General features: G+C 67.5%; 5 protein-coding genes across 16 annotated transcripts in view; 1 reads left to right on the forward strand and 4 right to left on the reverse strand.

Annotated features, from left to right (window-relative positions):
• The first annotated feature begins 274 nt into the window (after positions 1-274).
• CAMK1 (calcium/calmodulin dependent protein kinase I) lies at positions 275-3,490 on the forward strand. 3 transcript variants are annotated; one of them, XM_075432802.1, is made up of 12 exons: positions 275-325; positions 620-733; positions 1,113-1,244; positions 1,467-1,541; positions 1,619-1,757; positions 1,869-1,995; positions 2,102-2,177; positions 2,269-2,381; positions 2,494-2,572; positions 2,676-2,763; positions 2,863-2,989; positions 3,080-3,228. In XM_075432802.1, exons 2-12 carry the CDS (start codon positions 657-659, stop codon positions 3,133-3,135), a joined length of 1,089 nt encoding a protein of 362 aa, XP_075288917.1. In that variant the 5' UTR covers positions 275-325; positions 620-656; the 3' UTR covers positions 3,136-3,228. The 3 variants fall into 3 exon arrangements, with proteins under 3 accessions (XP_075288917.1, XP_075288915.1, XP_075288916.1); XM_075432800.1 differs by lacking the exon at positions 275-325 and having other exon boundaries at positions 496-733; positions 2,838-2,989; positions 3,080-3,490; XM_075432801.1 differs by lacking the exons at positions 275-325; positions 3,080-3,228 and having other exon boundaries at positions 499-733; positions 2,867-2,981.
• Positions 3,454-5,534, reverse strand: OGG1 (8-oxoguanine DNA glycosylase). The gene is made up of 7 exons (XM_075432803.1): positions 5,425-5,534; positions 5,115-5,344; positions 4,844-5,023; positions 4,236-4,414; positions 4,025-4,166; positions 3,896-3,945; positions 3,454-3,812 (listed from the first exon to the last, which is right to left on the reverse strand). The coding sequence occupies exons 1-7, from the start codon at positions 5,532-5,534 to the stop codon at positions 3,708-3,710; spliced, it is 996 nt and encodes a 331-aa protein (XP_075288918.1). The 3' UTR covers positions 3,454-3,707.
• A 380-nt stretch (positions 5,535-5,914) lies between these two features.
• On the reverse strand, positions 5,915-19,212 carry BRPF1 (bromodomain and PHD finger containing 1). Of its 4 annotated transcripts, none has more exons than XM_075432796.1 (13): positions 18,506-19,212; positions 16,373-17,332; positions 13,819-13,975; positions 12,549-12,680; positions 12,121-12,249; positions 10,438-10,750; positions 9,220-9,531; positions 7,693-7,980; positions 7,438-7,585; positions 6,749-6,885; positions 6,540-6,658; positions 6,275-6,429; positions 5,915-6,188 (listed from the first exon to the last, which is right to left on the reverse strand). In XM_075432796.1, exons 1-13 carry the CDS (start codon positions 19,099-19,101, stop codon positions 6,005-6,007), a joined length of 3,630 nt encoding a protein of 1,209 aa, XP_075288911.1. In that variant the 5' UTR covers positions 19,102-19,212; the 3' UTR covers positions 5,915-6,004. The 4 variants fall into 4 exon arrangements, with proteins under 4 accessions (XP_075288911.1, XP_075288910.1, XP_075288909.1 ...); XM_075432795.1 differs by having other exon boundaries at positions 9,220-9,534; XM_075432794.1 differs by having other exon boundaries at positions 12,103-12,249.
• Positions 19,213-19,643: 431 nt separating this feature from the next.
• Positions 19,644-26,030, reverse strand: LOC104329976 (copine-9). The gene is made up of 20 exons (XM_075432798.1): positions 25,900-26,030; positions 24,590-24,630; positions 24,464-24,510; positions 24,096-24,199; positions 23,852-23,891; positions 23,254-23,330; positions 23,004-23,067; positions 22,786-22,889; positions 22,601-22,705; positions 22,241-22,282; positions 22,076-22,151; positions 21,949-22,002; positions 21,770-21,831; positions 21,430-21,476; positions 21,170-21,351; positions 20,925-21,052; positions 20,703-20,805; positions 20,568-20,625; positions 20,376-20,449; positions 19,644-20,287 (listed from the first exon to the last, which is right to left on the reverse strand). The coding sequence occupies exons 1-20, from the start codon at positions 25,974-25,976 to the stop codon at positions 20,135-20,137; spliced, it is 1,638 nt and encodes a 545-aa protein (XP_075288913.1). The 5' UTR covers positions 25,977-26,030; the 3' UTR covers positions 19,644-20,134.
• A 341-nt stretch (positions 26,031-26,371) lies between these two features.
• Positions 26,372-27,707, reverse strand: part of MTMR14 (myotubularin related protein 14) — a 33,988-nt gene continuing 32,652 nt past the window's right edge. For 6 of the 7 annotated variants that reach the window (XM_075432542.1, XM_075432541.1, XM_075432540.1 and 3 more), the window contains one exon: positions 26,372-26,700. In XM_075432542.1, the coding sequence (XP_075288657.1) occupies positions 26,523-26,700 (178 nt within the window). In that variant the 3' untranslated portion in view covers positions 26,372-26,522. The remainder of the gene's footprint in view (positions 26,701-27,707) is intronic. The other variant, XR_012765229.1, reaches the window with a different exon arrangement.

The following is a 27,707-nucleotide window of genomic DNA, read 5'->3' on the forward strand; positions in this document are numbered from 1 at the left end:
CCTCGGGGACGCCGTGGAGCGGGGGAGCTCAGTCTGGGGGTGGGGGGCTGCCCCACGCGTGTCGCCGAGGGAACCACTGCCCCCCCCCCCGATACCACGCGTGGCCCCTCCCTCTCCGCCACGCGCCCCGCCGTCACGCGTGTACCCGCTCCCCCCCCCCCCCTCCAACCCCGCGGGCTCCGCGGCAAGCCCCGCCCTCCTCCCGCCCATTGGCGGTGGCCGGGCGCGTCCCCGCCCCTCCTGGTGACGTCAGCGCTGCCCGGCGGCGCCGCGCCGGGAGGAGTCGCCGCTGCTCCGCGCGGGGCCGGGGCCGGGGCCGCCGTCGGTAAGGGCGGGGGGGGGTGGGGTGGGGGGAGCAGCCCTGCCCCACGCGTGTCCCGCCCCTCGCGGTTGTGCCCCCTCCCCACGCACCCGCGCGTGTGACTGGGCCCCTCCCGCTGCCCGCCCGCCCCGCGCCCGGCGGGCGCGGGGCGGGCGGGCAGCGGGAGGGGCCCAGCGTGTGCCCCCCCGTGGGGCGCCCCACGCCACCGAGCATCACCCCACGGTGACAAACATCCGCCCCGCGGTATTCCAACCCCCCGTAGGATGCTGACGCCCCTGTTCCCCACTCGTGTCACAGGTGGCCCCCCCGCCCCCGCCCCCCCCCACGGGGCACCATGCCGCTGGGGCCCAGCTGGAAGAAGAGGACCGAGGACATCGGGCGCATCTACGACTTCCGCGAGGTCCTGGGCACGTGAGTCTGGGGGCGGGGGGGGACACGGACACCGGTGGCGACCCACTCGCGGTGGGTAAGGATCTTAGGTGGGATTAGCGGGTTAATTACGGCAAGGCTTAGCGCCCGCCACCTGCCCCACCGGTCACCCTGGGGTCCCCACGGAGCCGGGCAGGCGGCCCTGGGTGCCACGGGGATGCCAAAACCCTCGTGGGTGCTGGTCCTCGTCCCCGGCCACCGGCAGCACCCCAGACCCCGGACCCCCATCCCAGCGTCCGGCTCCCGCTCGCTTTTCTCCTATAAATAGCTGGACTTCCCACCCGTCGCCATGGCAATCGCGGCGCGGTGGGCAGCGGCTCCGGCCAGCAGCACCCTGCTAACCCTCACCCCCCCCCTGCAGCGGGGCCTTCTCCGAGGTGGTCCTGGCGGAGGAGAAGGCGACGCGGAAGCTGGTGGCCATCAAGTGCATCGCCAAGAAGGCGCTGGAGGGGAAGGAGACCGGCATCGAGAACGAGATCGCCGCCCTCCGCAAGTAGGGGCCGGACGGGTGCAAGGGGGAGTCCCGCTCCGCGCCCCACCACCCGGGGCGTCTCTCCACGGCCAGCGCCAGGCGTTATCGGCAGCGCCCAAAATAGCTGGCGGCGCGCGAGGCCCTGGGTGGGGGGCCGAGCCCAGCTGCTCCCTGTCCGGTGGGGGTCGGGGTGGGGGGCAGCCGGGAGCCCCCTCACCCTTTCTGCACCTTGCCCCCCCCCAGGATCAAGCACCCCAACATCGTGGCCTTGGATGACATCTACGAGAGCGGCACCCACCTCTACCTCATCATGCAGCTGTGAGTGACGGGGGGGCGGCCGGGGGGGGCCGGCCGGGGGCTGTGCTGACCGGCACTGCCCCCCCATCCCCCTGCAGGGTCTCGGGGGGGGAGCTCTTCGACCGCATCGTGGAGAAGGGCTTCTACACCGAGCGCGACGCCAGCGCCCTGATCCGGCAGATCCTCGACGCTGTCAAGTACCTGCACGACATGGGCATCGTCCACCGCGACCTGAAGGTGAGGGGGGGGATGGGGCACACAAACATGCACACAGAGCCCCCCACCGCGTTGGTGGGGAGGGGACCCCGGCGTCACCCCTCCCTGACCCCCCCCCCCCCCCCCCCGCAGCCCGAGAACCTGCTCTATTACAGCCTGGACGAGGACTCCAAGATCATGATCAGCGACTTCGGGCTGTCGAAGATCGAGGGCTGCGGCAGCGTCATGTCCACAGCCTGCGGCACCCCCGGCTACGTGGGTGAGCGCCTGCCGCGGGGCTGCCCCCACCCCGGGGGCACGGTTGGGGTCCTCCCCGAGGGGTTGGGGTCCCCCCTCACTGCTGCCGTGTCCCCCCCCCTCCCCAGCCCCCGAGGTGCTGGCACAGAAGCCCTACAGCAAGGCGGTGGATTGCTGGTCCATCGGGGTCATCGCCTACATCCTGTACGTACCCCCCCCCCCCCGCCCCTATCCCCCTGCGGGGCCCGGCCCCCCAGGGCCGCCCGGGGCCAGCGTCCCCCTCCCCACCCCCCAGGCTCTGTGGCTACCCCCCTTTCTACGACGAGAACGACGCCAAGCTCTTCGAGCAGATCCTGCGGGCCGAGTACGAGTTCGACTCGCCCTACTGGGACGACATCTCGGACTCAGGTGAGCTGGGACCCCCGGGGTGGTGGGGGCCAGGACGCTGGTGTCACAGTAGCTGGGAGGGGGGGGCAGCGGTGGGTGCTGGTGCTCACGGCTGCTCCGCGCCCCGTCCCAGCCAAGGACTTCATCCAGCACCTGATGGAGAAGGACCCCGGCAAGCGCTTCACCTGCGAGCAAGCCCTGCAGCATCCCTGGTAAGGGGGGGGGGGAACCTGGCACCGTCTGCCCCCTTCCCCGCTCACCCCACAGCAGCTGTGGGGCGGGGGGGGGCCCCCACTGACCTCCCTCCCGCCCCAGGATCGCCGGGGACACGGCCCTGGACAAGAACATCCACCAGTCGGTGAGCGAACAGATCAAGAAGAACTTCGCAAAGAGCAAGTGGAAGGTGAGCACGGGGTGCTGGGGGGCTGCAGGGTGCTGGGGGGTGCAGGGGGCCCCCCCCAGACCCCCCCGTGCCAGGTGACAGACACTGCGGGGTCGGCAGCAAGCCTTCAACGCCACGGCGGTGGTGAGACACATGCGGAAGCTGCAGCTGGGAACCAGCCAGGAGGGCCCAGGGCAGACGACTCCCACCAGCCCCGGAGAGCGGCTGGGGGGGGGCACCAGCAATGGTGAGCCCGGACCCCCCCCCCCCCCGTCCCCCGTCCCCATCCTGTACCCCCGGGGCTGCCGCCAGGCTCTCACCCCGCTGCCCCCGGCAGGGTCGGACTGCGGGCGCCCGCTGACGAGCAGAGCTCAGCACCTCCTGCCAGACTGAGCACGGCCGCGGGCGGGGGGGCCGGGGGGGGTCCCGGCTCTCCCATGGGCACAGCACACGGTGGGAGCCCTGCAGTGCTGGAGCCGGGGGGGACACGATGCGGGGACACTTTGCCCTGCTTGCCCCGGCTGTGGGGGGCTGCCCCTCGCTGCAGAGCTCTGCATCGGGGTAGGGGCAGCCCCCAGGAGCCGTCCCCCCCCCCCAGCTCGGGGCTGCATGCAGGGCCCCCTCCCACACCCCCTCTGTCCCCCCCCCCACACCTGCCCCAGCACTGCCCCCCCCCCCAGCATGTTCAAGGAGAATTTTCCAAATGGATGTTTCTATTTTATTGCTTGTAATAAAGGCAAGAGGCCAACGCCGCCCGGCTCGGCTCTGCCCGGGGGGGTGGCGGGGGGGGCTGGACCCAGCCCTGACCCCCTGCAGCCCCGCTGCCCAGGGCAGCAGCTCCCCCGAGCCCACAGCGGGCAGGGGACAGGCAGCTGCCCGCACCCCTGCCCATCCCGGGCTGGGAGCAGGCACAGGGATCCCCCCGCAGCCGCTGACCCGGGAGCTCTGCCCCTCCTGGGGGGTCCCTAGGGGATCCCGTCCCCGCGGCTGTCCCGGCCTCGGCCCTTCCTGGCCCGTTCCCGGCTGCCGGCCGGCCCCCGGCCCCTGCGGAGGTCAGCGCAGAAGAGGACCTGGCGTGGGGAGAGGCGATGGGGTGGGCACGGCTGGGGTGGGGGGGCGCGAGCCGAGCCCTGGGGTGCCGGGGGGTACTCACTGCCTGCGCCCAGCCGGCACGGGGGCCCCACAGCCCGCGGAAGAAGTCGCCTGCGGAGAGAGGGTGAGCGCCGGTGCTGGGGAACGCTGTCCCCGGGGGTCCCGCATCGGGGCCCGACCCTGCCCTCACCGATCTCCTGGTGGGCGCGAGGGGTCAGGCTCCTGCCGCCCAGCGCCACGCCGTACCGCTGCCGCGCGATGCGCCAGATGTGGGTGTCCACCGGCACCGCCTCCGCCTTGTCCAGGGCCATCAGGCAGACGCAGTCGGCGACCTGCCGTGGGCTCTGCTGTCAGCACCCGCCGCCGGCCCTGCGCTCCAGCACCCCCGTCCTGGCACCCACCTTGGTGCCCACACCGGGCAGGGCGCACAGCACCCGCCGGGCCTCGGCGTAGGGCGCGTCACGCAGCCGGTGCAGCCCCTCGACGCCGAGCCCCTCGGCGATGGCCCGCGCAGTCCCGCTGATGAACTTGGCCCGGTACCCGAAGCCCAGTGCCCGCAGCCGGGCCTCGGCGTCAGCACCTGCGGGGGCACGGCGGAGGGAGGCGGTGGGTGCAGGCGATGGCGGGGTGATGGCGGGGCAATGGGAGGGTGATGGCAGGGCAATGGTGGGGCGATGGGAGGGCGATGGTGGAGCAATGGTGGGGTGATGGCAGGGCAATGGGAGGGTGATGGTGGGGTGATGGCAGGGCAATGGGAGGGTGATGGCAGGGTGATGGCAGAGCAATGGTGGGGCGATGGTGGGATGATGGCGGAGCAATGGTGGGGCGATGGCGGGGCCATGGTGGGCAGGGCCATGGTAGGGTGATGGTGGAGCAATGGTGGGATGATGGCGGGGTGATGGGAGGGTGATGGTGGAGCAATGATGGGGCGATGGTGGGATGATGGTGGGGCGATGGCGGGGTGATGGGAGGGTGATGGCGGGGTGATGGGAGGGTGATGGCGGCGGACCTGTGAGCGAGGCGAGGGAGGGGAAGGCGTGGATGGGGCGGCCGTCAAGGTGGCAGAGGCGGCGGCCGAAGGCCTGGCACAGGCGCTCGATCATGGCAGTGATGCGGGAGATGTGGTTGTTGGAGGTGCAGATGAAGGAGAGGAGGCACTCGACGGGGTCCTGCCGCAGCACCCGCACCCCTGCCGAGGCGAGGCGGTGAGGGGGCGCCGTCCGTCCAGCCGTCCGTCCGTCCGCCCGCCCGCCCGCCCGGGCCCCCCGCGGCCGCCTCACCTGGGAAGCGGCGGGCCAGCGCGCGGAAGCGGGGGTCGGCGGCCCCCCAGGCGCGGTACAGGCCCGCCAGCCCCACCTCCAGCTGGAAGTAGTCCCGCAGCACCCGCTCGGCCTCGGCGGGCGGCCCGCCGCCGTGCACCGCGTACCACAGCCGCGCCCGGTCCTGCCGCAGCGTCCAGACGCGCCCCGCCAGCACGCCGGTCCAGGCGCCGGGGCTGCGCTCCCACCACCTGCGGCACACGGCGCGTCGGGGCCGGCCGCCATACAGGGGGGGGCGGGACGGGACACGGGACCCCCGGGCGCGGCTCACCGGAACGCCTGCCCCGAGGGCAGCACCAGGTCCAGGCGCAGCTCGGCGGGCGGGCACGGCAGCGCCCGCCACAGCGACGGGCGGGAGGCGGGGCCGTCGCCGAGCTCCATGGCGGGGGGGGGGGGGGGGGGGGGGTGGTGGTGGTCAGGCGGCGGCAGCCCCGCGCCGCGCCCGCACCATAGAGCCCGGCTCCGCGCGGGCAGAGCGCCCTCCCGCGCCGCTCTGGCCCCCACTTCCGGCCGCCACCCGGAAGCGCGCCCGCAGCTGTTTGTTTTCTAAGAATCGATAGTTTTTGTGGGGTTTTTTTGTTGTTGTTTTTTTTTTTCTTCCTTCAAAATAAATACAAACAACGTCCGAGCGCGGGGCCGGCCGGGGGCAGCGCGGGGAGGGGCCGCCCCGGGGAGCGGCGGGCGGGGCAGCGGGCACCGGGAGAGCGGCGCTGGGGGGGGGCCCGGTGCCCGTGCCCGGTGCCCGTGCCCGGTGGGTGCAGACCAGCTGCACGGGGAGGGGGGGCGGGGGGGCGTCCCCGAGCCCCGTTTGCCCTGAGATACGGCGGGGAGCGGCCGGGGGCGGGGCCGGCTCAGTCGCTCTCGCTGGAGTCGCTGCTCTGCTCGCCCTGCACCTTGTTGCGGTGCTGCATGGCGCGGTGGTAGGCGATCTGCACCGACTTGCGGATGTTGGACTTGCGGCCCTCCAGCATCTTCTCCTTGTCCAGGTCCTGGTTCACCCCCAGAGGCACCAGCTTCGTCCGGGGCAACCACTGCCTGCGGGGAGCGGGGGGCCACCTCGTTTGAGGGTTACAATCGTCTGCGGCTGCCGCCCCCTGCCCCCCCGAAGCCCCCCGCCTTACCAAGTGCGCTTGTTGTCGAAGAAGAGGACAAGGTAGAGGTGCTCGCGTGCTTCCTGAGTCATCTGCTCCCCCAGCTTCAGCACCTCCAAGGGGGGCACGGGGATGGGGACGCCATGGTGGAACATGCCTTCCCGCGGCATCTTGGGGTCGATGATCTGCGGAGGAGGGGGGGGGCTGAGGGGGGGACGGGGGCCGCAGGCACTGCTCTGCCAGAGGAGGGGAGGGGGTGTGTGCGGGTTTTGGGGGCCCCGCTGGCCGTACTCACCAGCGCCGGGTAGGAGGGGTACCCCCGGCACTTGGCCCACACCAGGTCCAGGGCGTCCAGGGAGGAATCCTCGTCCTCGGACAGCCAGCCCGTGCCGCGCCCCATGCCCTTGCGCACCACTGTGCCGGAGGAGAGGGGAGAGGGGAGTCAGCTGCATGTCCCCCCCCCGGCAATGGCTGGGCGTGCGGCTGCAGGGCCGCGGTACTTACTGCCGTGCCCCACGCCTCGCCCCGTGCCCACGGAGTAGGACTCGTTCTCTGTCCCCGAGGTGTCCTCGCTGCTGTCCTCCGGGAAGTTCACTCGGGAGAAGGAGGGCTTCCCTCTGCCCTGCTTGGAGGGCGTCGTGCTGCGGAGAGAGGGAGCGGGGCCGTTGGCAGGAGCCACCTTAGGCTTCCCAAAACCGCTTCTGAGAGGGCCAGCCTGGCAGGACACCAGTGCTCGTGGGCTCCAGCCGCCGGCCTCGGCACCGGGAAGGACTCAGCACGGGTACCAGCAAGAAAGGCGGGATGGTGCTTCTGCCGGGTCGCCGGCCGGACCCTCACCCAGTTCCACCCAAGGGCACCCAGGAGACATGCCCCGATCCAAATCAGAGCTGCAGGCAGGAACCTGCTGGAGCTGGCTGCCGGAAGGGCCGGAGCCGTGCCAGGAGGGAACTCCCCGGTTCGTGCTCCCCGCTCGCCCTTTGCTGCACGCTCACAGCTTTTAGGTTTTACATTAAAAAAAGGCACAAAGCCCGCAGCCTTCTAGCGTTTAGTTAACAGCAGCTGGGCCGCAGGAGGGTGAGCAAGACGGGTACCACCAAACACGCTCCTCGGGCGGCAGCTCAAGGCTGAGAGCCGCCTGCTGCCACCCACCCCCGGCAGCCCCAAGGCCACCGGAGCCGGGCCGGGGCCAGTACCTGGTGCGGTCCGAAGCGGCACTGCTGCTGCTGCTGCTGCTGGACTCCGAGTCGGAGCTGCTCCGGGGAAGATTGCAGTCGTTGCGGTACACCAGGAAGCTCTTCTTCACCGGCTGGTTCCCGCTGCTGAAACCGTTGGCTGGCAGGTCTGCAAAACACCCCACCAGGAGAGCGTTACGACCGGGGGGGACCCCGCCACGTGCTCCTGGTGGGGCTGTGGCCGCCCGGCTGTGCAGCGGGAGCTGCCGCACCCACCCATAGGAGTGTCTTCGGCGGACTTGTCGCTGTCGCTGTCCGAGCTGGAGCTGGGGCGCGGGCTTCGCCCTCGCTTCCTCTGCCGCTGCGAGGAGCCCATTATTGGGAGCTGGGGGGGCCCGATGGGGCTGTTCCCGTGCCCGGGAGGGATCTGGCTGTCGCGATTCTTCGGGGGGCGTCCTGGACGTTTTGGAGGGCCTGCAGTTTTAGGGTTCTTCTTGGAGAAGAGCACTGAGGTCCTCCTGCCAACTTCATGTGCTGGGGTGGAAGAAGAATTGGGACCCAGACCTGGAAGGGAGAGGAGAAGGCGTCAGCTGCAGCCCGCGGGACCAGGCAGGGGCTGCACGGCAGCAGCGCCAAGGAACAGCTTCATTTCTCGGGAACTCTGCCTCGGAAGATCCTCTATCTCAAGCTTTGCCATGTCTGTGCCCTCAGGGTCAAACTATCCGGTCCGCTGACAGCAAAAGCTAGATGGGGACATGGAAGAACACTCCACCAGCCAGAGATGCTCTAATTTTTCACACGCAGCAACCTCACGGGAACAGAAGTCAAGCGCGGGCAAGCAGGAACAAACCTTTCCCACAACACGCAGCAGCTGAGACGCTCCGCTGCACCCTTGCAAGACAAAGGCCCTGAAGTGCTCCCTGCCTGCGGCAGAGCCTGCTGTTCCCGGTGCTCAGCCGGGCAGGACCGGGATGCAGAGGTGGCAAACCCCCAGCGACACCGGGCAGCTCTGCCCGGGGCTGTGGCTGTGCTCCCCACGGAGCCCAGCTCAGCACCTCCGTCCAGAGGCCGGGGAGCTGGCAGCTGGCCCGCGTTTGGCTCCCAGCCCTGGGAGGCCGTTTGGAGCTCGGCAGTCACTGCTGCTGCGGCTTCCTCCCGTGTGCCCAAGCAGGGAGGGACACTGAAGGCAGCCTGCTCCGCGATGCCCCCAGAGAAACCAGGCAGTGTGGCGGAGACGGCAGGGCCTGGCAGGAGGAAACAATCCATCTCACGGCCCACAGCACACAGCTGGGACTCTCAGTCTCTAGAACGGCATCCAGTTCCTCGGCCGCACGAGAGGCGAGCTCGCCGGTGAATGCTGACCGCAGCTGCGAACGCCAGCGACCTGCCGACCCTCCCTGGAGGCAAACGCACACCACGCTGCGGCTGTTCCCGACGCAGGAGGTGGCCGCCTTCTGCTGCCAACCCCCCCTTGCCTGGCGGGAACGGCTCACTACAAACCTGGTGGGGTACCGTCCTCAGGTGGGCACGCCAGGAGGGAGCTGGGGGCCTTGTACTCTGCACCCACCGCTACGGGAGGCACCATGGGAAATGAGGGACCCCCAGGGGAATGGGAGATAAGGGACTGCCCCCAAGAGGCCACCCGCCCTGCTCCTAAGGAGGAGTGAGGAGTGATGTGTGCGCACCCGCACAGCCCTCCTGCCTCAGCAGGCACCCGGCAGGGCGGCATCTCCCCAGCCAGCCTGCCCAGAGGCAGTTCGCCACCGCTCCCCAGGACCAGCAGTATTCTGCAGGGACCAGTACCTTTGCCAGTCTCCTGGCTGCTGCTCTCTTCCGCAGCGCTGTCTGTCTGCAAGTCCTTCTCGCAGGGGTTGTGCGACTGCAGGACTCCCCTGGCAGAGGAGCCGTGCCGCTCCAGCCCGTCTCGGCCCAGGTCCCGTGGGTGAGCGAGTTTCCGCCGTAGGACTGTAATCTCCTTCTTGATCATCTTGGCCCGGCGCGACCGTCCGATGCTCTGCTTGCCAGCATTGACCTCATCCAGCCGCTCCAGCAGGATCTTCAGCTGCTCCTCCAAGGGCAGGTGCTTCTGATTCTCCGAAAGCAGCAGCCGCACATCTTCTGGGGGAACAAAGAGGAGGAGATCGATGAAAGAAATCGGGAGCTCTGTGGAGCTCCTCTGCCTGAAAGGGCAATCCAGGTTCCCTGTGGGAAGGAAGCAGCTGACATGGTACCAAACACCTGTGAACACGGGATGCCACCCTAAAAGAGCTGGAGAAGGAGCCCTGCGGGAAGCAAGCCAGCTGGGGATGCTGGGGAAGGCAGGCTGATCAGCAGCTTGGAGAATACCAGGGTTCCCATCGACCCAGGCAAGGAGACAGTAGGAAAAAGAAAGGGGATTGTAACAAGAAAAACAAGAGTCAAAGGGATCCTGAAGCATTACAGCGCAGGGAAGTTCCCCTGACTGAGCCTGGAGCACGGCGAGGAGGACCCTGACAGGACCCTTCTCTGACAAGCTGTTCCTGGTGGTGCTCCTCAGCACGCAGCAGAGACCAGCAGAACTACAACCACGGAGCCAGTGAGACCCAGCTGAGGGGTATCAGGAGCTGTGTGGCAGCCAGCAAAGCCTGCAGCTGGGGAAAGAGCGGGGAGCACACAGCTCTGACCAGGGGGGATCAGTCCTTTAGCCGGGGAGCACAGAGGGAGCCTGAGCCAATGCTGGGGACGGGCTGAGTGACAGCACCCATGTCCCAGCCAGCCCCCTGCTCTGGCCAAGAGGAGGATGAGGGACCAAGGAACTGGCCGGACACACAGACAAGCCACTGCCTAGAACCAACCTAATCGGGCCAACACGTTCCTGGCTAGCAAAGCCCCCACCTCTCCGGGGAGCAGGCACACACAGCCCCCGCGTCCAACCGAACGGCCCACGGGAGGCAGTTCAAACAGACCCCCGGGCACCCTGACTCTGCCCAGGCTTCACCGCCGAGTAGCCCTCGTACCCCGGGACTGGGGATGAGTACCCACCGTCCTCGATGTCTTGGACCTGAGCCTCTTCCACCGACACACAGTGGGGGAAGTGCATGCCCGTCTCAAAGTCAATGCCCATCTTCTCCGCCTGCCGGCGAGCCTGCCGGAGAACGGCACCTCCCTGCTCCCGCAGACGGATGGCTGCCCGGTAGAAGATCGTGTCTTTGGCATTGTATTTCAAACAGTTGTTGATAATCAGGTTGAAATCCTCCTCAAAGTCGTCGAAATTCAGATAGCGATAGGCTTCCAGGTTTTGCTTCATTGTCTGAAAATCCATCGGCTTCTTGATGTGATCCAGGTAGTCTGGGACCTGCATGAGGAAAGAGCCAGAGCTAAGAGCCCGGGAGCCATCGGTTAGCATTACCTGCTCCAAGAAAACGGTGGTTAGAGGAATCAGGTATCGCTCCCTGTGTTCTGCCCAAATGCACATCGGGGAATACCGTCTGCTTCTGCAGCCTGAGAAACAGTAACGCCTCCGGACTAGGGAGCCCATGTGCTGTACTCAACCTGTTCGAGCAGAGACGCACTCAGAAGCGTTTTTACAGCTCCAGCGCGCGTGCCAGCACCCTGTCCTCTCCTCCTGTCTGCGGGCAGCTGGGTGTTCTGGTTTCGGCTGCCGCCGGCAACAAAAGCGCCACGCGGCCGCCCCTCCCCCTGCCGGCGTGCGGAGGAGAATGAAAAGAAAGAGGCAGAAGCTGGTGGGTTGGGATAAGGGCAGTTTAACAGAACAGCAAACAAAGGGAACAGGAACAACAACGATACAGATAAGGAGAAAACACAACAAAAACAGACCCGCTCTCCCGGACAGGACCGGCGCCGCACGCTCCCGAGCCGCGAGCGAGTTCCCGCCGCCCAGCTCCCCCCCCCACCGGAACCCAGGGTATGGAATACCGGGCTCTGTTTGGCCAGGTGGGGTCAGCCCCCACCCCCCGGCTGTGCCCCTTCCTGGAGTCCGGTGAAAATTAACCCTGTCCTGGCCAAACCCAGGACACTGGGATTCAGAACTCTACACGGCATTCCCTGGGGGAGGAAGCTGCAAGCGCAGCCCTGGGGGTGAGGGTGAATGCAGACAGGTAAAACAGAGCCGTCCAGGCGGCAGCAATGGCTGCAGGTGGGACCGTGCAGCCTCCCTCCCCAGCTCTGCCGAGACACCTCTGCGCCGACCTGCTGCCAGAGCCGTGCAGGGCCAGCACGGCCTTTCCCCACCTCCCCAGGGACTCGATGATGGTCTCAGGAATCGTTTCCCTTGCCCCTAGCAGTGGCAGCCTGGGGAGCAAGCCCGTTTCTGTGCTGTGCTCGGTCTGTCACCCAGCAGCGGCCTTCACGAGAGGACAGGTAAGAGCATGCCGCCTGCCAAGGGCCGGCACTGTGCCTTTCCCAGCGGGAATCCCCGGCCGCTCACAGACACTGAGGAGCCACCGGCAACACGCAGAGGAGGAGCCGAGCGCCGTGCCCCGGCCAGCACCAGCTCAGCTGTGCTGCATTCGGCTCGCCCAGGAGGGCCATGGCTGCACACCCGCCCTGGGTGAGCGGTGCTGGGATGTGCGAGCCAGCACCAGGCTGCCCGGGGAGCCTCCGGAGCAGAGCGCGCCCTGCGCAGCCCTTGGCATGAGCAAGGGACAAGTTTGAGTGAAGTAGAAATCTGGGGGAGGGGGTTCTTACTTCGTAGATTTCTGTTACCTCAGACAGAGGGACCGGCTCGCTGAAGATGTTGCCTGTGTCTTTCTCCTGCAGGTGCTCGAGCGTCTTGCGGAGGAGGATGAGGAAGGGGGTCAGCTGCATTTCCAGTGCCACCTGCTGCACTTTGATCTGAAACAGAGGAACGGAGCGGGGCTGAGCCCCCGGCCTGGCAGCCGGGCGGCAGGGTCAGTCCCACGGGACAGTGACACCTCTCCCTGCTGCTGCAAGGGGCAGGGACTGCACCTCACCCCCGGCTCCGGCACCTGCGCGTCCCACCTCAGCCTTGCAGAGCAGCCACCTTCGCTCAGAGCCACCAGGGCAGGGCGCAGAGTGACCGAGGGGACCCCGGCACACACCCTACAGCACCCTAAGAGCCCATGCTCATGCCCACCCCAGCAGTTCCCCAAGGAGGGGCAAACAGTCGTTACCGTCTCTCTCTTGAGCTTCTCCCGCTTGCGTATCAGCTCCACCAGCAAGCGTGCACGCTCTAGGTCATGGCGGAGGCGCTGCCATGACTTCAGCTGCTCCTTCAGGGCCCAGTTCTTATCCTCAGTGTCTCTCTGCGGGAACATCAGAGACCATGAGCTGACAGGAGATGTGTTCCCATCTCCACTTCCCTGACCGTGTGCCAGGGCTCTTCCCTGGCAAAGGGAACCGGCATGCCTGACCCGCTGGTACAGCAAAGGTCCCCGTTCCCTTGCTAGGGGGGTGACTCAGAAACAGTTTGACCTCTGGCCAGAGGTGAACACCTGCTCCTTGGTCACCAAGCCCTTAGGATGCCAGGAGAAGGACAGGCCAAGCCTCTGGAAATGCTCTTCCTAACACAACTGACTGCCTGCAGCTGCCCAAGAGCACAGATCAACAATACCAGGGGCTGTGCTGCTGCTCAGAACTCCGGCAAAGGGCAACAGAGCAAAAAGGGAACACAGCTCTGGTTGCCTCCACTTCTGGAGCACCAAAAAAATGCCAACTTTAATTCTGCCGTAGCCAAAGATGAGCAGAAGCAGTCTCAGCTCTTCTCTAGCTAATAAAAATGAGAGGGGGCAAAGGCAGGAGAAACCCCTGCCTGGCCACAGTGTTCAAAGGGCTCAGAAAGAAAGACTTAGAGCTCAGACAGGGAGCTTAGAGAAAAATCTTCCTCTCTGGCACCAGAGACTCCACATCTGTGAGGCGCTGACTAAGGGCTGAGGCAGACAGTGGGCTGGAAGCAGCACCCACAGGGAGCGCTCCTGGAGCGGTTTCAGAAACTGGAAGCGAGGCCTTGGTTCCTTCCAGACTGTTTCTGGAGATCTCCAGCCACCTCTCTCGGCACTCGCTGACACAGCGGCCTCAGACTGGAGCCATTTCTGACAGGTTTGCCATTGCCACCGGCTAAACGCGGGCACGAGGCTAAAGGCGGGCACGAGGAAGGACCTAACTTCTGTGCAGCAGCACGAGAGGGCAGGATTCCCTTCCCATGACAGGCTGCCAGCAGCGTCACCGCCTGGCAAACCTCTGAACGCCGAGAGCAGAGGAGAAGGTGAAGCAGCAGAAGCAGCTGGGGCTGCCCTTTCCTCAGCTGGGAGCTTGTACCCTTGGCCCCTCTTCCGCGCCTGCAGGCACCGCATGCAGGCAAGGCTTTGAGCCTGCAGCTCCGAAGGCGCAGGAAGCACGCGTGCAGCCAGGATTCCCTGCAGCACCCCAAGGAGCAGCCCTTACCTGGTCGCAGTTCCGCTGTGACTGCAAGTGTGTCTGCAGGCGGCGGAGCAGAGGGACGCCGTTGCGGGACTGCCTCTTCAGAGTCCAGTAGCTGTGCAGCCTCTGCATGAACTGGCTCTTCCTCTGGATGGTTAAACGGTTTGTAATCTTACTGAGCCTGAAGAAGGGAGAGGAACCACAAACCCCATCAACAAGGCAAGCCTGGCCACTGCAGGAGAAGCCCTGGCTGGGGGGATGTAGCGGCAAGGCCACCCGAGAGCAGCTGAGCAGCTCCTCGGGCAGAGAACGCCCTTTCCCGTGGCAGGAATTTCTGTAACACCGAGTCATGCAGTGCAGCTGCCGCCCCAAATCAACCGCAACGGAGGACGCCAGGAAACATCCAGCCCTGCCTCCCTGAAGTAGTCTTTTCCTTCCTACCTCCTGCCAACTTTCGGGCAAAAGCCTGGGGGCAGGTTGTGCCAGGTCAGGGTGCAACACGGCCGCATCGCGGGCCAGACCTTTAACAGCTCCCAGTCCTCGAGAGCGCAAGCGTTACAGCACTGCTATCTCAAAACCGTTGGTCACCTGGCTGAGGGCCACTCACGGTGACAAGGGCCTTGGCCAAACGTGACCAGACAAACTCCAGCCCTGGGGAGCCCCTAATTTCACCAAACCAGGCAAAGCCTGAGGGGGGAACGGGAGGCACGAGCACAACAGAGCTCCCATCCGAGCTAGCGAAGGACTACCCTAAACAGCCCAAAACTCCACAAAAGGGATTTTCCTGCTCTCTGCAACAGCAGAAGGCCTGCGGGGGCTGCGATAGCCTCGTTCAGCGAAACCGGACAGAGGTGCCCTACCAGCGGGGAGCCGAAGGGACAAAGCCCCAGCGTCTCCACGTCTCACAGGGACAGCTCTTCGCGGGGGATGACGCGACCTGCATCAGCCTCAGCTGAAGAGCCCGGGGAGAGCAGCCTCATGTGCCATCGCCGGCCAAGCACAGCTCCCACAGGAAGACATTTGGCATTCTGGCAACAGCCCTTGAAGAATAATTAATCCCAACAGGAAGGCCTGGGGAGAGGTTAACAGCTTCTAGCTCAGTGTGGGTTTCGCTGTGAGCGCAATGATAGCAGCAAGAGCCCGCAAACCGCCTGCCAACGTGTCCACACATGAGAAAAGAGGCTCCGGCTACAGAGTGAGCCCCGAGTGAGCAGTGACATAAGGCTGGGACACAAACAGACCGTGGCAAACAGCCAGCAGCCTCGTAGCAGAGACCTGCCTCCGCAAGCCACCAGAACGCTGCCCAGCGAGCAAAGCCCACGGCTTCAGCGACCTCCGCTCCAACCGCACGGGAGGCAGCCTGGAGGGTCCGCAGGGAAGCAGCGGTCCCATGTCCCTGCGCCGCCACGGCCGTGCTGGACGGGCCGGCAGGTACGGCACTGGGGCATCACGGGGTTACAGCCCCGGCACCGCTCCTGCCGCGGGGAGGAGGAGAGCTCAGCAGCTGCGGGGTGCTGGGTCACAGCCGTGAAGGCAAATGCTTCTGCGCCTGGGTCGGGCTTCACCTGTGCGATGCCTGCTGCAAGGCGATGGCAAGAGCCCAAACCGTCCTGAGATGCTTCTGCCTGCCTTTGCACGCTGCCGAGGACACCAAGAGTCATAAACTACACCAACAAATTCTGGCAAGGCTCTCAGATACTCTTGTTTTGGGATTTGCCCCACGATCAGACCAGAGCGAGACACACAGCGGTTGCACCTGCAGCTACCGGGTGTCTGTGCCCTCCCGTGAGCCCTCGGGGCCGAGATGTGACAGACACACAACTCCTGGCAAGGCCTCGCGTACCTTCCTGACAGCACCTGCGCTGCCTTTGTGCTGCGACGCCGACCTCACGACAGCCGTGCCCCTTGGCAGGCGGGAGCCCCAGTCCGCGCCAGCCGCCCCTCGCAGGCTTTCTGCACCCCGCTGCCACCCAGGCCCGTTCCAACAGGCAGCACCGGGGCAGAGCTGCCGCCTGCGACAGGCACAAAGCACTGAGGAAGCCCAGCAAGGGGCAAGCGGTCGCTGGGATGGATGAGCTGTGCTCAGCAGGGTGCAGGGATCCCGATACGAGACCTCCACGCTCCAGAGCCCAACCGACCCCCGGGGTTAGCCCATTTCCCAGGCCTGAATCATTCCCACACTTCCCTCTTTTCCCCAGCACAGCCCTGGGAGGAAACGAAGGCAGAAAGGAGAGCAGCCCCCTCCTCCTCGCTTGCTCCGTGCCTGAGGTCAGCACGGCAGGAAAGGAGCGCTGGGAACCCTCAGCTGCTTCCTGGTGCGGCCGGCCAAGTTCGTTCTCTGCCGCTAAACTCACAGCAGCTATTTCCTGCCCTGCCGAGGGCCCAGACACCTTTGCGGGGCAGCGCATCGCCCAGCCTCTCTGCGGGACACCAACAGCCCTCTGCCAGACCGAAGCGAAAAGCGCCGGTGCGAAAAGCTAAGGAGAGGGACCAGACAACGCCCACGTGGAAAGCGGGACACGAGGCGCGGAGCAAGGGAGAAGCCTCCCCACAGCCAAGGGAGGGCGGCAGGTCGTACCTGTGCGGGGGGATGCAGGGCACAGAAACCACGGGCGCCGCGGCTCGTTTCTCCGCCAGGATCTTCCGCGCCTTCTTCATCTTGATCCTAGACTTGGCCTTTGCTTTTTTCACTTTCTCGGAGCTCCATCCCTTCCCCTCCTCCTCCTCCTCCTCGTCCTCCTCTTCCCCCTCGCTGTGGGAGAGGGCGGGAAGCCTGCGCACGGAGCCCGGTGGCGTGTGGATGTCGCAGTAGGCGGTTTTGCGCACGCTGAAGGAGGTGCCATTGGCCCCCGTCTCCCGGACGGGCTCCATCTTCATGTACAGCCCGGCCTGCTGGGCGCAGGTGACGTGGAAGGCGGTGTAGCAGTTGGCTTTGTGACACTGGATGCAAGCCCCGGAGCCGCGCTGCTTGCAGATGTAACAGGTCAGCTTCCAGCGGGCGGGCGGGATGTGCTCGATGCTGTCGATGGGCTCCAGGAAGACGGTGTTGGCAAAGCACACCTCCGGGATCCAGAGGGCACAGACCACATGTGCCCAGCGCCCATCGTCCGTCTGCTTGAAGGCCCCCCCCTTGTTCGGGCAGAGGGCGCAGTCCACGGCTCGCGAGGGTGACTGCAGGCACCGTCTGCAGAGCCACTGTCCCTCGGGGATGTAGGGCACCCCGTAGCACTCCTGATGCACAGCCAGGTTGCACATGTCGCAGAAGAGGATGACGTTGCTGTTCTGGCACTCCCCGTCGTTGCAGATGCAGCAGACGGCATCCTCGTCCACCAAGGCGTTCGGATCCCCCTTGTTGTGGCTCTCGAAGTAGGACTCCTTCTCCAGCCGGTCCATCAGGTACTCAAAGATCTCCTGGGGAATGGGACTCACGCCTTCGGTCTTCCGCCGCTCGTTCATGATGTCCAGCCAGATGTAATCTTCCTCGTCCATGTCGTACTCCACCTCCTCGTCCAGCTCCTCTGCCGACTTCTCGATGTACCTGGAAGGACAGCACAGGAGGGTCAGGGCCCGGCCGGCGGGCGCGTGGGGCTGCTGAAGCCTAACTCGCACAGGCCAGGGCCGAGGGAACGTTCAAACGCTACAGCCAGGCCGTAAGTCAAAACAAAACCGCAACGCCAAGGCAGGAACGTGCAGAAACAGGAGGTGCTGCTGCACCCCGAGCAGCGCAGCGGCGTGTTGGCCACAGCACAGACGAAATAACACTCGTCTAACGGGTGAGGCGCGGGCCTTGGAGACTCACCAGCGCACGACGGGAGCCTGCACGAGTCACCACGCAGGTGCCAGCTGCTCTGGAGACAGCGGCCTCATGCCCAAGACACAACAGCAACCAGGCATGGAGGCACCACATTCTGTTAGCTCTGGCGAGGGTGGCTGCGCCCTCTTCTCCTTCACTCCGAGTTGTGGGTGAGGGGATGTTACTTAGAGAGGAAAGAGCTGGAACCCTGAGGCTGCTGCTCCAGTGACTCACAGCAACCACCTCTCGCCATCGCAGCTAGCACCACTGCAGACACCCCACGGGGAGGTTTCTCTTCCAACACCCTGGCACCAAATAATGTACCCATCCCATCCCTGGAACGCGGTGCCGGTTCCTCGGGGTGCGTGGTGACTACGATGGCAGGGGTAGCCACACAACTCTTACTTTGGTTCAGCATTAACTCCCTGCTTGAGGTATTATTTTGGGCCACTGCACTTGCAAACCACTCACGGAAAAACCGTAAGACAACAAAGACACATTAAAGCCCGCGAACGCACACACCTTACGGGTAAACCCCGGTGCCGGGAGGCTCCAGAGCTATCCCAGCACAGCTCTGAAGAGCAGCGGGGAAGGCAGGAGGACGCACTCGTTTTTTGTTACAACTGTGCCTGCCATCCCAGCAAGGAAAGAGCGCAGCACTCAAACTGCCGGCAATGACCGGATCAGCGACTGAGTGCTCTGCAGGCGCACGGAAGCCTCCAAACCGGGGCGCGACGCCGCAGCGAGCGCCGAGAGCCTGAAGCCACGGGATGGCCAGCTCCGTGGGACCCGGGAGAGGCCGTTTCCACGAGCCACAGACAAGCCGCCTGTGCAGAGCGGGGCCAATTCTGCCTCCGGACCTGGGGCACGAGTTAGCGCTGCCCGGGAGCCTCCTCGCGCCCCGGCCACGGCCAATACCTGTAGTAAGAGGTGGGGCGAGGTGGGGCATCGGGGGTGTCCTGCTCCAGCTCCCGGTACACCACCTCGGGGAGCTTGGGGGTGGTGCCAGCCGAGGCGTTGTGGTGATGGTGGTTGGAGTCCTTGCGCTTCTCCTTGTTCTTGTGCTTGCCGGATTTGGGCGGGACGCTCTGGGTCTCCGCGTTCTCCTTATTGCTCCCGTTCTCGGGCACCTCCTCGGGAACCTCCTCATCCTCGGACACCACGTCGAGGTTGTCGAAGATGCTGATGCGGTGGACGCGGCCGTGCAGGTCCACCTCCACCATGCGCTGGGCCTGGGCGTAGGTCATCACCTCGCGGCCTGGCGACTGGGAGGTCTCAGAGGGGCTGGGCGACTGCTTGTTGGCGGCGCGGGCCTGGCGGCCCTTCTTCTTGTGCTTGCGCAGGGGGGTGTGCTGGGGCGGCGGGGGGTTGTCGTGGTCATAGTGGTAGAGGTGGTACTCGATCCCGCTGTAGCTCTTGTAGATCTTGCGGCAGGTGCCCACCGGGCACTCGTAGGGGGGCTTGGTGGCCCGCAGGTTGTGGCAGAAGGTCTTCACGTCGAAGTCTACGCCCATGGCGTCGCCCGCCCAAGCCGGGCTGAGGAGGGCCGAGGAGGGGGGGGGGGCTGAGGCGAGGCGAGGCCAGGCCGGGCCGGGCCGGGCCGGGCCGGGCCCCCCCGCCCCGCCGCGCCCTCCCCTCCCTTCCCCTCCTCCGGCCGCGCTCACCGGCCCCGGGGCCGCGCTCAGCGGGCGGGCGCGGGCGGCGGCTCCATGGGCGGCGGCGGCGGGCCCGGGCCGGGCCGCAACAATGGAGGCTGCGGCGGCGCCTGGCGCGGGGCGGCCGCTGGGTAAAGCGCCGCGCCGGCCCTAGCAACCGCACTTTCGACACGGCCGCGCCGGGCCCGGCCTGCGGGGAGTGGGCGCGGCGGGGACGGCGGGAGGCGACGCGGGGCGGCGCGGAGGCCCCGGGGAGCCCGGCGGTGTGCGTATGTGTGTGTGGGGAACCGGGCCGCACCGCGCCGGTGGCGAATCTGCCGCCGCGAATCGCAGGCGCCGCCGCCGCCGCCTCCCAGGAGCCCCGCCCCGGCCCCCCGGCCCCGGCACGGCAGCAGGCCCGGTTCGAGCGGTTTATTTACAGTCGGTAATGTGGTACAGAACCCCGCCGAGCCGCCCCGGGACCCCCCATCCCCCTGGGACCCTCGCTGCGGGGCCCTGCTGAAGGCAGAGGGACCGGGAGGGGACCGGGGGGGGGCCGGGCAGGCATGGGGCAAAGCCCCCTACCCCGAGGAGCCGTCGAGGCTGGGACCCCCGGCCCGCACCCAGCCCCGGGGTCGGCCTCTCGCCGGGGCAGGGACCGCCGGGGTGGGGACGTGCACCCCATGGCTGCTGCGGCTGAGGGACGGTATGGCTCGAGCCGGCCCCGCCGTCCCGGGGCATCGCACCGGGGATGTCCAGCCCCGCGGTCTTGCTGCCGGACGAGGAGGGTCCCAGCACCGTTCTCCAGCTGATCACCCTTGGCGGGACACCACATGTCCATGGGCAAGGCCTGGCCAGCGGCAGAAGCAAGCCGACGCATGTCCTCGCCCCACCGGCCGCCCCCGCGGAGGGGCTACTGAGGGTCCGCCCGGCGAGGCTTGATGTCGCGGGTCTTCATGTAGGAGAGCAGCTGCTCGGGGATCTCGGCCAGCACGTCCTTGGCCAGGCGGGCCATGCTCAGCACCTGGTTTCCCGAGTCGTCCACGTAATCCCGAAACGGCACAAACTTGGAGGGGGAAGAAATTCGCAGCCCAGTTGGAAACCGGGGAGGAGTTGGCGGGGGCATCTCTTCAAGGGCTCAAGGCCGGTGTTACCTGCACGATGTCCCTCTCGGCGTAGCGTCCCCGGGAGGACACCCGCACCTCGTCACCGTCCAGCTCTTCCATGGCTGGGGGGTGACAGCCAGGGTCACTCGGTGGGGTGGCCACGGGGGATGGAAACGCTGTCCCGGAGGAAGGGACAGCGTTTCTATCCCCCTTCCGTGGTGTCCCCAAGCCCTAACTCACCCTCAAACTCAGCCGGACCCACTCCCACGATGATGATGGACATGGGCAAGGCGGAAGCCTGTGGGGCAGAGGCAGGGTGGCAGCCAGGGCAGCACCCGGCATGGGGTGAACTCGCGGCGACGAGGGTGCACTCACGGTGACGATGGCTTCCTTGGTCTGCAGCATGTCGGAGATGACGCCGTCGGTGATGATGAGGAGGACGTGGTACTGCGAGCCATCCGTCACCTGGGCGGCCGCCCTGCAGGGACGAGGGATGGGGTCCCTTCAGCAACCCCACCGGTGTGGGGCAGCAGGCCCCGCTGCGGGACTGGTGGCATTTGGGGATGGCGAAGGGGACAGAGTCCCCCCGGCGCTCACCCAGCCACCTGGTTGATGACAGGGGCGAAGTTGGTGGGACCGTAGAGCTGGACGGTGCGCAGGCTCTGGAGGTAGGACTCCAGCACGCCCTCGATGCCGGCGCAGCTGGGGTTGTCCGCGTTGTTGTTCTGGTGGACACAGCGACGGGTGCTTGGAGGGGGACCACGGCTCCTGGGGCAGGACGCTGGGGCAGGACGCGGCCAGGGTGCTCCCCCCTCCGTGGGCACCCCCGCCCCAGGGCTCACCAGGGGGAACTGGTGGGAGATCTTGCCATCGGGCGGGAGTTTGGCGCCGAAGCCGTAGGCGGGGAAGAGCTTGTCACTGTCGTAGTCCTGGATGACCTCCCCCACCGCCTTCAGCGCCAGGGCGTAGGCGCTCAGCTGGTAGGGGCTTGCGTAGTGCAGCGAGGTGGGCTGCGACGGCATCCCTGCGGCACAGCGCCCGTCGGCACCCGCCCCGCGGCCGCCGCGATGGCACCCCCGCCACGCACACCGGCCCCACTCACCGTTGGAGGCCGTGAAGTCGATGGCGACGGTGAAATTCAGCTGCGTCCTTGGGGGGTGGGGGGGAGAGCGAGGGAGGCTGCCGGCCCCGCGGCGTGGGGTGCCATCGGCCAGCCCCACGGCGTGGCGCGTCCTCCCCCCCCACCCCGTTGGCCATCGCCTGGGCCCTCCCCTCCCCAGCCAGCGCCCCACAGCCTCGGGGGGTCCTGCACCCCCTCCCCAGCCCCACCACCCCCTTGTACCCCCCCAGGCTGCACCTGTGCTGTCACTGCCGTCCTCACCCCGAGACCCTCGCTCATGGGGGGGGCTCGGGGAGCCAGGGGGTTGCAGCCCCCCACTCACCCGCCCCGGATGTAGTCAACGAAGGTGAACTCGGACTCGACGGAGAAGGAGAGCAGTGTCACCTGCGGGCACGGGTGGGGGGTCAGACCCGGACCCCTCACCCCAGGAGGCGCAGCGGGGGGGGATCAGCCCCCAGCTCCCCTGGGCAGGAGCCCCAGGAGTGCCCCAGCCCCACTCACGGTGCCGGAGTTGACGTATTTCTTCTTCTTGCATTTCTTCCTGGGGTTCAGCACCTGCGGGCGCAGGGGCAGGTCGGTGCCGGCGTGGGGTGCCCCCCCGGCCCCCCGCCCCAGCCCCCCGCCCTACCTCGTACACCGTGAACTGGCTCTGTGCCCGGGAGAGCTCCCGGTAGCTGGTGGCAAACTCCCCGATGAAGTCGTGGCTGCGGGAGGAGCAGGGGGGGTCGGCGCGGCCAGGCACCCTGGCGAGGGGCACCCAATGTCCCCTGCCACCCCACGGGCACAGCCTCACCTCCCATCCCGGTCCCAGTCGTACACGTCTATCTTCACCGTCCTGAAAGCGAAGGTGGGCAGGGGGTGAGCCGCCAGCCTGGCTGCACGGCCCCCCGCCCCCCTGGCCTGGGGACACCCAGCCCCGCAGCCCACCCTGCAGCGAGCACCCTGCCCGCGCCTTTGCCGGGAGGGAAGCGGGAAATTTGGGTCACGGCGGGAAAGGAGGGGGATGCCTTTATGTAATTCGGGTTGCAAAAAAGGGAAGAAAAAAAAAACAAACCAATAAGGACCCGATTCTGGGCTGCCTGCTGCTGTGGGGCCAAACCTGCGAGGGATGCTGACGCCCTACCCTGGCCCCGCGGCTGCCCCGTCCCCGTACCGGTCGTAGTCGCCGTTGCAGAGGGCGCGCACGGGGATGGTGAAGGGCTGCCACACCGGGTTGAGCGTGTTCTTCACCACCTCCGTCTTATGGCAGATGGTGAAGCTGCGGGGACAGGGCAGGGTCGGGGCACGCCGTACGGTGACGCCGGCACCCTGCCCGCCCCGCCGGGCCCCCGCACTCACGTGCCGTCCTCGTTGCTGCGGTAGAAGACGAGGAAAGGGTCGGATTTTCCGAAGAAGTCCTTCTTGTCCAGCTTGTTGGCACACAGCTGCATGGTGACGATGTCCTGGGGATGGGGACTGTCACTATCGGCCACCTCCTCACCCCCGGCCCCAGCAGCCACCTGTGCTGGGGTAGCCACGCAGCCCCCGCCTCACCGCTGCCAGACACGGGCACTCACCCGGCAGTTGCTCAGCTCCTCGGCCAGCAGCAGGATGGTCCCGCACCGCTTCCCCGGGACCCCTCTGTGACCAGAGGTGCCGGGTCAGCGTGGGGACAAAGAGGACGGGACAGGGGCAGGAGGTGGGGTCTGGGCTCATGCCCCATGGCTAGCACTTGGCAGTGTGGCCGATGTCCCCAGCAGGGAGGGGTCCCGTGGGGCGGGTGGCTGGGGACACGGTGTGGGACCCCTGCCTTGGAGTGTGACTCACGTGAGAGCTCTCTCCAGGCGGCCCCGCTGGGACCCGATCACCTCTCCCAACGCCACGAACGCCTGCCCCAGGAAGTCCTGTGCCCCGAGCACAGCGACGTGAGACCCCTGGGCTCCTGCCACAGCACCCCACCGCCCACACCCACCCCTCGCCCTCCCAGCGCGCCCGTGGGACCTGCAGCCACCCTGTCCCAGGCCTACCCTGAGTACTCTGAACCCCCCAGGCCATCCCACAGCTCTGAACCCAATCTGTGCCCCTCCAGAGCCACCCCACCGTGCCCTGGACCCATCCTGCACCCCTCAGGCCACCCTACACCTGTCCTGCGCCCCCAAAGCCACCCCCCGAGGTGCGTCCTGGCCCCGTCCTGCACCCTGCCCCACCAGGCATCCCATGGGCCAGGTTCCCAGGGCGGAGCAGGGGCCGGTGTGTGGTGGGCACCTACCTTCTGCCAGTCCCCATGGGGCATGGAGAGACGGAGAGTGGGTTAGAGACCCCCGAGGGGCACCTGTCCCCCCCCAACAGCACCCGCACGGGGCACAGCCTCGGGGTGCCCCACTGCGACATCACCGCGCATCCCCCCATCATGAGCTGCGCTCACCTGCTTTAAAACGGAGCAGCTCTTGGAGTCCACGTTGTAACTGGTGGTGGGAGAGCAGAGCCCTGAGCTGGTGCCCGTCGGGGTGCCCCGGCACGCAGCCAAGCTTCCCCACCCATCTGGGCTTTTCGCCGCCATATCCTTATTTATTTCATTATTATCCTTATTTATTATCATTATTTATTACCGACTCAGTGCTTTGTCCGCCCTGAGCAGGGCCGCGCCTTTCCCTGGCCGCCCTACTCACACGTCGAAGCGGAGGTTTTGCTTCTCCTCGAAGTAGTAGTCGAGGACGAACTTGCGGACGAAGTCGGGGTTCAGGGTGTTGTCGATCACCTCGGTGCGCCCGAACTGCGGGGAGAGGGGTAAGGGCGGCCCCCCCCAGCACCCCTTTCCATCGCAGCTGCCCCGGCACTAATCCCTGGTGGGGGATTAGCGCTGCCGACGGGGCTGGATCATTAGCGTGGACGTGGAGGGATCATTAGCGTGGACATGGGTGGCCATATGGGCCCATTTAACCCAGCTGGGGATTAGCCAGGAGCAGGGGCGCGGGGGGCAGCAGCACCATGGGGCTGGAAGCCTCCCCAGGGCCCTGTCGAGAGGGGCCATGCTCACCTCCTTCCACTCACTGCTCCCCGAGCCCTGCACAAAGAGGACGACCACTGCGGAGAGAGGAGCGGCGCTGGGCTGCTGCACCGCGTCGCGCCTGTGCTGTGCCCCCTGCCTGGTCCCACCACCTACCTGGGTCAGACTTGGAGAAGGTGTCCATGTCCAGCAGGTTCCTGGGGTGACGGAACCAGGTGTCAGCCACCCTGGGTGTCACCCACCCGGCCCCACAGCGGGTCCCCGTGTCCTCCCCCCGACCAGGGGATGGCAGCACGCAGCAAGGCCAACGCCAGCACCCAGGGCCGAGAGCCCCGGCAGCCAGGGGTAACACACCGGCTCCCACTGCAGGGTTTGGCAGGACAGGGGGGCGAGCAGGGAGTGGTGTCTCTGGCGCTGACAATGATTGAACATGACAGGGAACCCATTTAGAGGATGAAACCTTCCTCTGTGCCGCTGGCGCCGGCTGAGTGCCCGCCGCAGCCCGGCAGCGGGAGCACGGCTAATGGCGGGGCGCAGAAGTGGGAAGCAAGGGGACACTTGGCACAGGGGCTGGGCAGCCGGGGGGTTCCAGCTCTGCGCCCCCGACACAGCCGCCAGCAGAGCCACCGAGCCTCGTCCATCACACGGCGTGACACCGGGAGGTACCGGCGGCTGCAGCCGGCTCTGCTGGGATCCTTCCCGCACCCCCGGGGTGGGTGACGGGTGGGGGCTGGGGGGCTCAGCCGGCTCCCCTGGCCCCAGCGCGGAGTGGTGGGGGCACAGGGAAGAGACCCCCAGGGATTCCGCAGCAGCCCCGGCCCGGGGCCGAGCCCTCGGGGGGCTGGAAGGGGCTGGGAAGCCAAAGCCTGGCCCTGCCCCGGGCCGTCACCGGGAGCGGCCCCCAGCTCCCGCCCGGGGTTGCCCGGCCCCACGGCCCCGCAGCCGCCCGCCGAGCAGAGGGGCTGGCAGGGAGCGGGCACGGCAGCCTCCGGCCCAGACCGGAGTTTGCGGGGTCCGGGGACGCGCGGGGGGGACTTCGCAGGGTGGGCGCAGGCCTTCCCTGACCCCCCGGCACCGGGGGGAACGCTGCTGGCACCGGTCCCTGCGGGCGGGAGCAGGCGGGAGCCCCACCCGCGGGCAGCGGCGGCCGGGCCGTATCCAGCCACCGGCAGCTCCCGGAGCGGGAGGCACCGAGCGGCACCTCTCCCGCAGCCCCGTCCCGCCGCGGCTCCGCGCTGCCCCGCTCCCGGCCCGCCCGCCTCCCACGGGGCTCACGGAGCCGGGCAACCGGCCCCGGGCTCCTCCGGTGCCGCCGTCCCCCGGGTCCCCTCTCCCCAACGGGCGGCCGCCGGGAGAGCGAGGGGGACCCGCACTCCGCCGCCGCTCCCGGGGCCGGGGGCTGCCCGGCGGGACGCTGGCACCCCACGGCCCGTCCCCCGCCCCGCTGCCCCCCGCGCCCGGCTCACCGGCACGACACGGTGAGCTCCACCTTGGTGCCCGGCACGCTGCCGGCCGCCGGCTCCAGCGCTCCCGGAGACGCCATCCCCGCCCGGCCGCCGCTCCGCTCCGCGCCGCCGCCTCCTCCTCCCGCGCCGCCGAGCCGGGCGCGGGCACGGCGCGGGCGCGGGCACGGCGGGCACGGGGACTGGCCCCACCAGACCCGACCCGCGACGGCGCGGCCCCGGGGACCGGCGCTGGGGGGGGGGGGGGGCTCAGCCCCGCCGGGACCTCCCGCCCGGGGATGCGGGCTCGGCTCCGCTCCCCAGCCCGGTGCGGCGGAGGCTCGGCCCCGACTCCCCGCCCCGCCGGGGGCTCCCCCCCGGTCCCGGCTCGGCGAGATGTCGATGCCGCCGCTCCCGGAGCGTGGGCCGGGCTATTTATAGCGAGCGGCTCCCCCCGCCCCCCCCAGCACCACACGCAGGCAGGAGCGGGCACAGCTCGGGTGTCTTTACTAAAGGGACACCCCCCCCCCCCCAGCCCAGGCAGGGTGGGCGGCAGCGGGCCCCAGGTGCCCGCACCGGGGAAGGGGGTCCCGGCTGGGCCAAGGGGGGACCCATCCACCCCAGTTCTCCAGCCCGGGGTCCAGCGCTCAGAGCGTGCTGCTGCCTCTCAGTCCCACGCCCCGCACGAACTGCTCGAGGAGGCCGCCGATGGCCCCCGCGGGGCTGGGGGGCACGGCCTTCAGGCCGATGGTCCGGCTGTAGCTGGCCAGAAAGGCGGAACGCACTTCTTCCAGCCGGGACTCGCGGTCGCTCGCCGACACCAGCCTAGGAGAGACAAGGGAGAGGTCAGCGGCCGCAGCCATCCCGGCTCTCGCTCCTGACGTGGGGGCAGGAGGCTGGCAGCAGGGCTGGGGCTCAGCCCGTGGCACCGCCAGGACCATGGGGCTCAGCCTGTGGCACCACCGGGGCTGTGGGGCTCAGCCCGTGGCACCGCCGGGGCCGTGGGGCTCAGCCAGCTCCAGGGGCCGAGGCAGGGCCAGCTCCCAAAGGCTCTGGCTACAGCAGCTGGTGCCGCTGCCTCCCAGCCCAACCCAACCCAACCCAACCCAACCCAACCCAACCCAACCCTGTCCCACAGAGCCTCTCGCAGCTCCAGACTTCTGCTCTCCCCGGGGTCTCCTCCTTCACCAAAGCCGGTTGCAAGGCCACACTGGCTGACGTCAGCCCGCTCCCGTCCCCGCACAGCGTTCCCCGCTGGAGCCTGTCCACGCCTGCCGTGCCTGGACAGTTGTTTCCACCCTGTCTGCGACTGTCCCTCGCTTGCACCGGCCCCCGGCTCTCACGCGTGTGCCAGCACAGCCAGCTCTGGGGAAGGCGGGGGTGAGAGGGGCAGGCGAGGTGACAAAAGCCCCAAGGAGCGCTCCAGCCGTGGAAAGAGCAGAGCTGAGCGGCGTTTGCCTGCTGCTCCCCGGCACAGCTGCTCTCTGCTAGCAGGAGGGCACCTGCAGAGTAGGGCATGGCTTCCCCTGGGACCGGCTCTCCTCTCCAGCTGATCCGCGCGCCTGGGTAGGGGTGAGGGAAGGAGAGAGGAGGAAGGCGATATTTCAGCTGAGGGAGCAAGGGAAAGAAAGCAAGACCAGGGCCTGGGGGCAGCTGTTCCAAGCGCTCCGGCCTGAAATGGTCCTGGCTGCGGCACCTCTGCAACCGGCCCGTGGTTCCCAGAGAGAGTAAGACATCCCTCAAAGGTCATTCCAAGGGCAGAGCGCAAACCTTCCCCATAAAAAATTCTCTTTAATCTCTCCAGTGCCTGGGCTGGCTATAAATTGGCACAG

This window comes from Opisthocomus hoazin, chromosome 11, assembly GCF_030867145.1.
Source record: "Opisthocomus hoazin isolate bOpiHoa1 chromosome 11, bOpiHoa1.hap1, whole genome shotgun sequence".
Classification (NCBI taxonomy): domain Eukaryota; kingdom Metazoa; phylum Chordata; class Aves; order Opisthocomiformes; family Opisthocomidae; genus Opisthocomus; species Opisthocomus hoazin.

Coding starts and splice junctions, on each gene's coding strand:
- CAMK1 (XM_075432800.1), top strand. CDS start 657: ATGCCGCTGGGGCCCAGCTGGAAGAAGAGGACCGAGGACATCGGGCGC. Junction 734..1,112: donor TTCCGCGAGGTCCTGGGCAC/GTGAGTCTGGGG, acceptor CCCCCCCTGCAG/CGGGGCCTTCTCCGAGGTGG. Junction 1,245..1,466: donor GAGATCGCCGCCCTCCGCAA/GTAGGGGCCGGA, acceptor GCCCCCCCCCAG/GATCAAGCACCCCAACATCG.
- OGG1 (XM_075432803.1), bottom strand. CDS start 5,534: ATGGAGCTCGGCGACGGCCCCGCCTCCCGCCCGTCGCTGTGGCGGGCG. Junction 5,345..5,424: donor CCCTCGGGGCAGGCGTTCCG/GTGAGCCGCGCC, acceptor CGTGTGCCGCAG/GTGGTGGGAGCGCAGCCCCG. Junction 4,415..4,843: donor CTCCCTCGCCTCGCTCACAG/GTCCGCCGCCAT, acceptor GTGCCCCCGCAG/GTGCTGACGCCGAGGCCCGG.
- BRPF1 (XM_075432793.1), bottom strand. CDS start 19,101: ATGGGCGTAGACTTCGACGTGAAGACCTTCTGCCACAACCTGCGGGCC. Junction 9,535..10,437: donor GGTCCAAGACATCGAGGACG/GTGGGTACTCAT, acceptor TTGTTCCCCCAG/AAGATGTGCGGCTGCTGCTT. Junction 6,886..7,437: donor GCCGCTTCGGACCGCACCAG/GTACTGGCCCCG, acceptor CTCTCTCCGCAG/CACGACGCCCTCCAAGCAGG.
- LOC104329976 (XM_075432798.1), bottom strand. CDS start 25,976: ATGGCGTCTCCGGGAGCGCTGGAGCCGGCGGCCGGCAGCGTGCCGGGC. Junction 23,331..23,851: donor GCTGCTCCGTTTTAAAGCAG/GTGAGCGCAGCT, acceptor CTCGGGGCACAG/GACTTCCTGGGGCAGGCGTT. Junction 20,288..20,375: donor CCGAGAGGGACATCGTGCAG/GTAACACCGGCC, acceptor TCCCCCTCCAAG/TTTGTGCCGTTTCGGGATTA.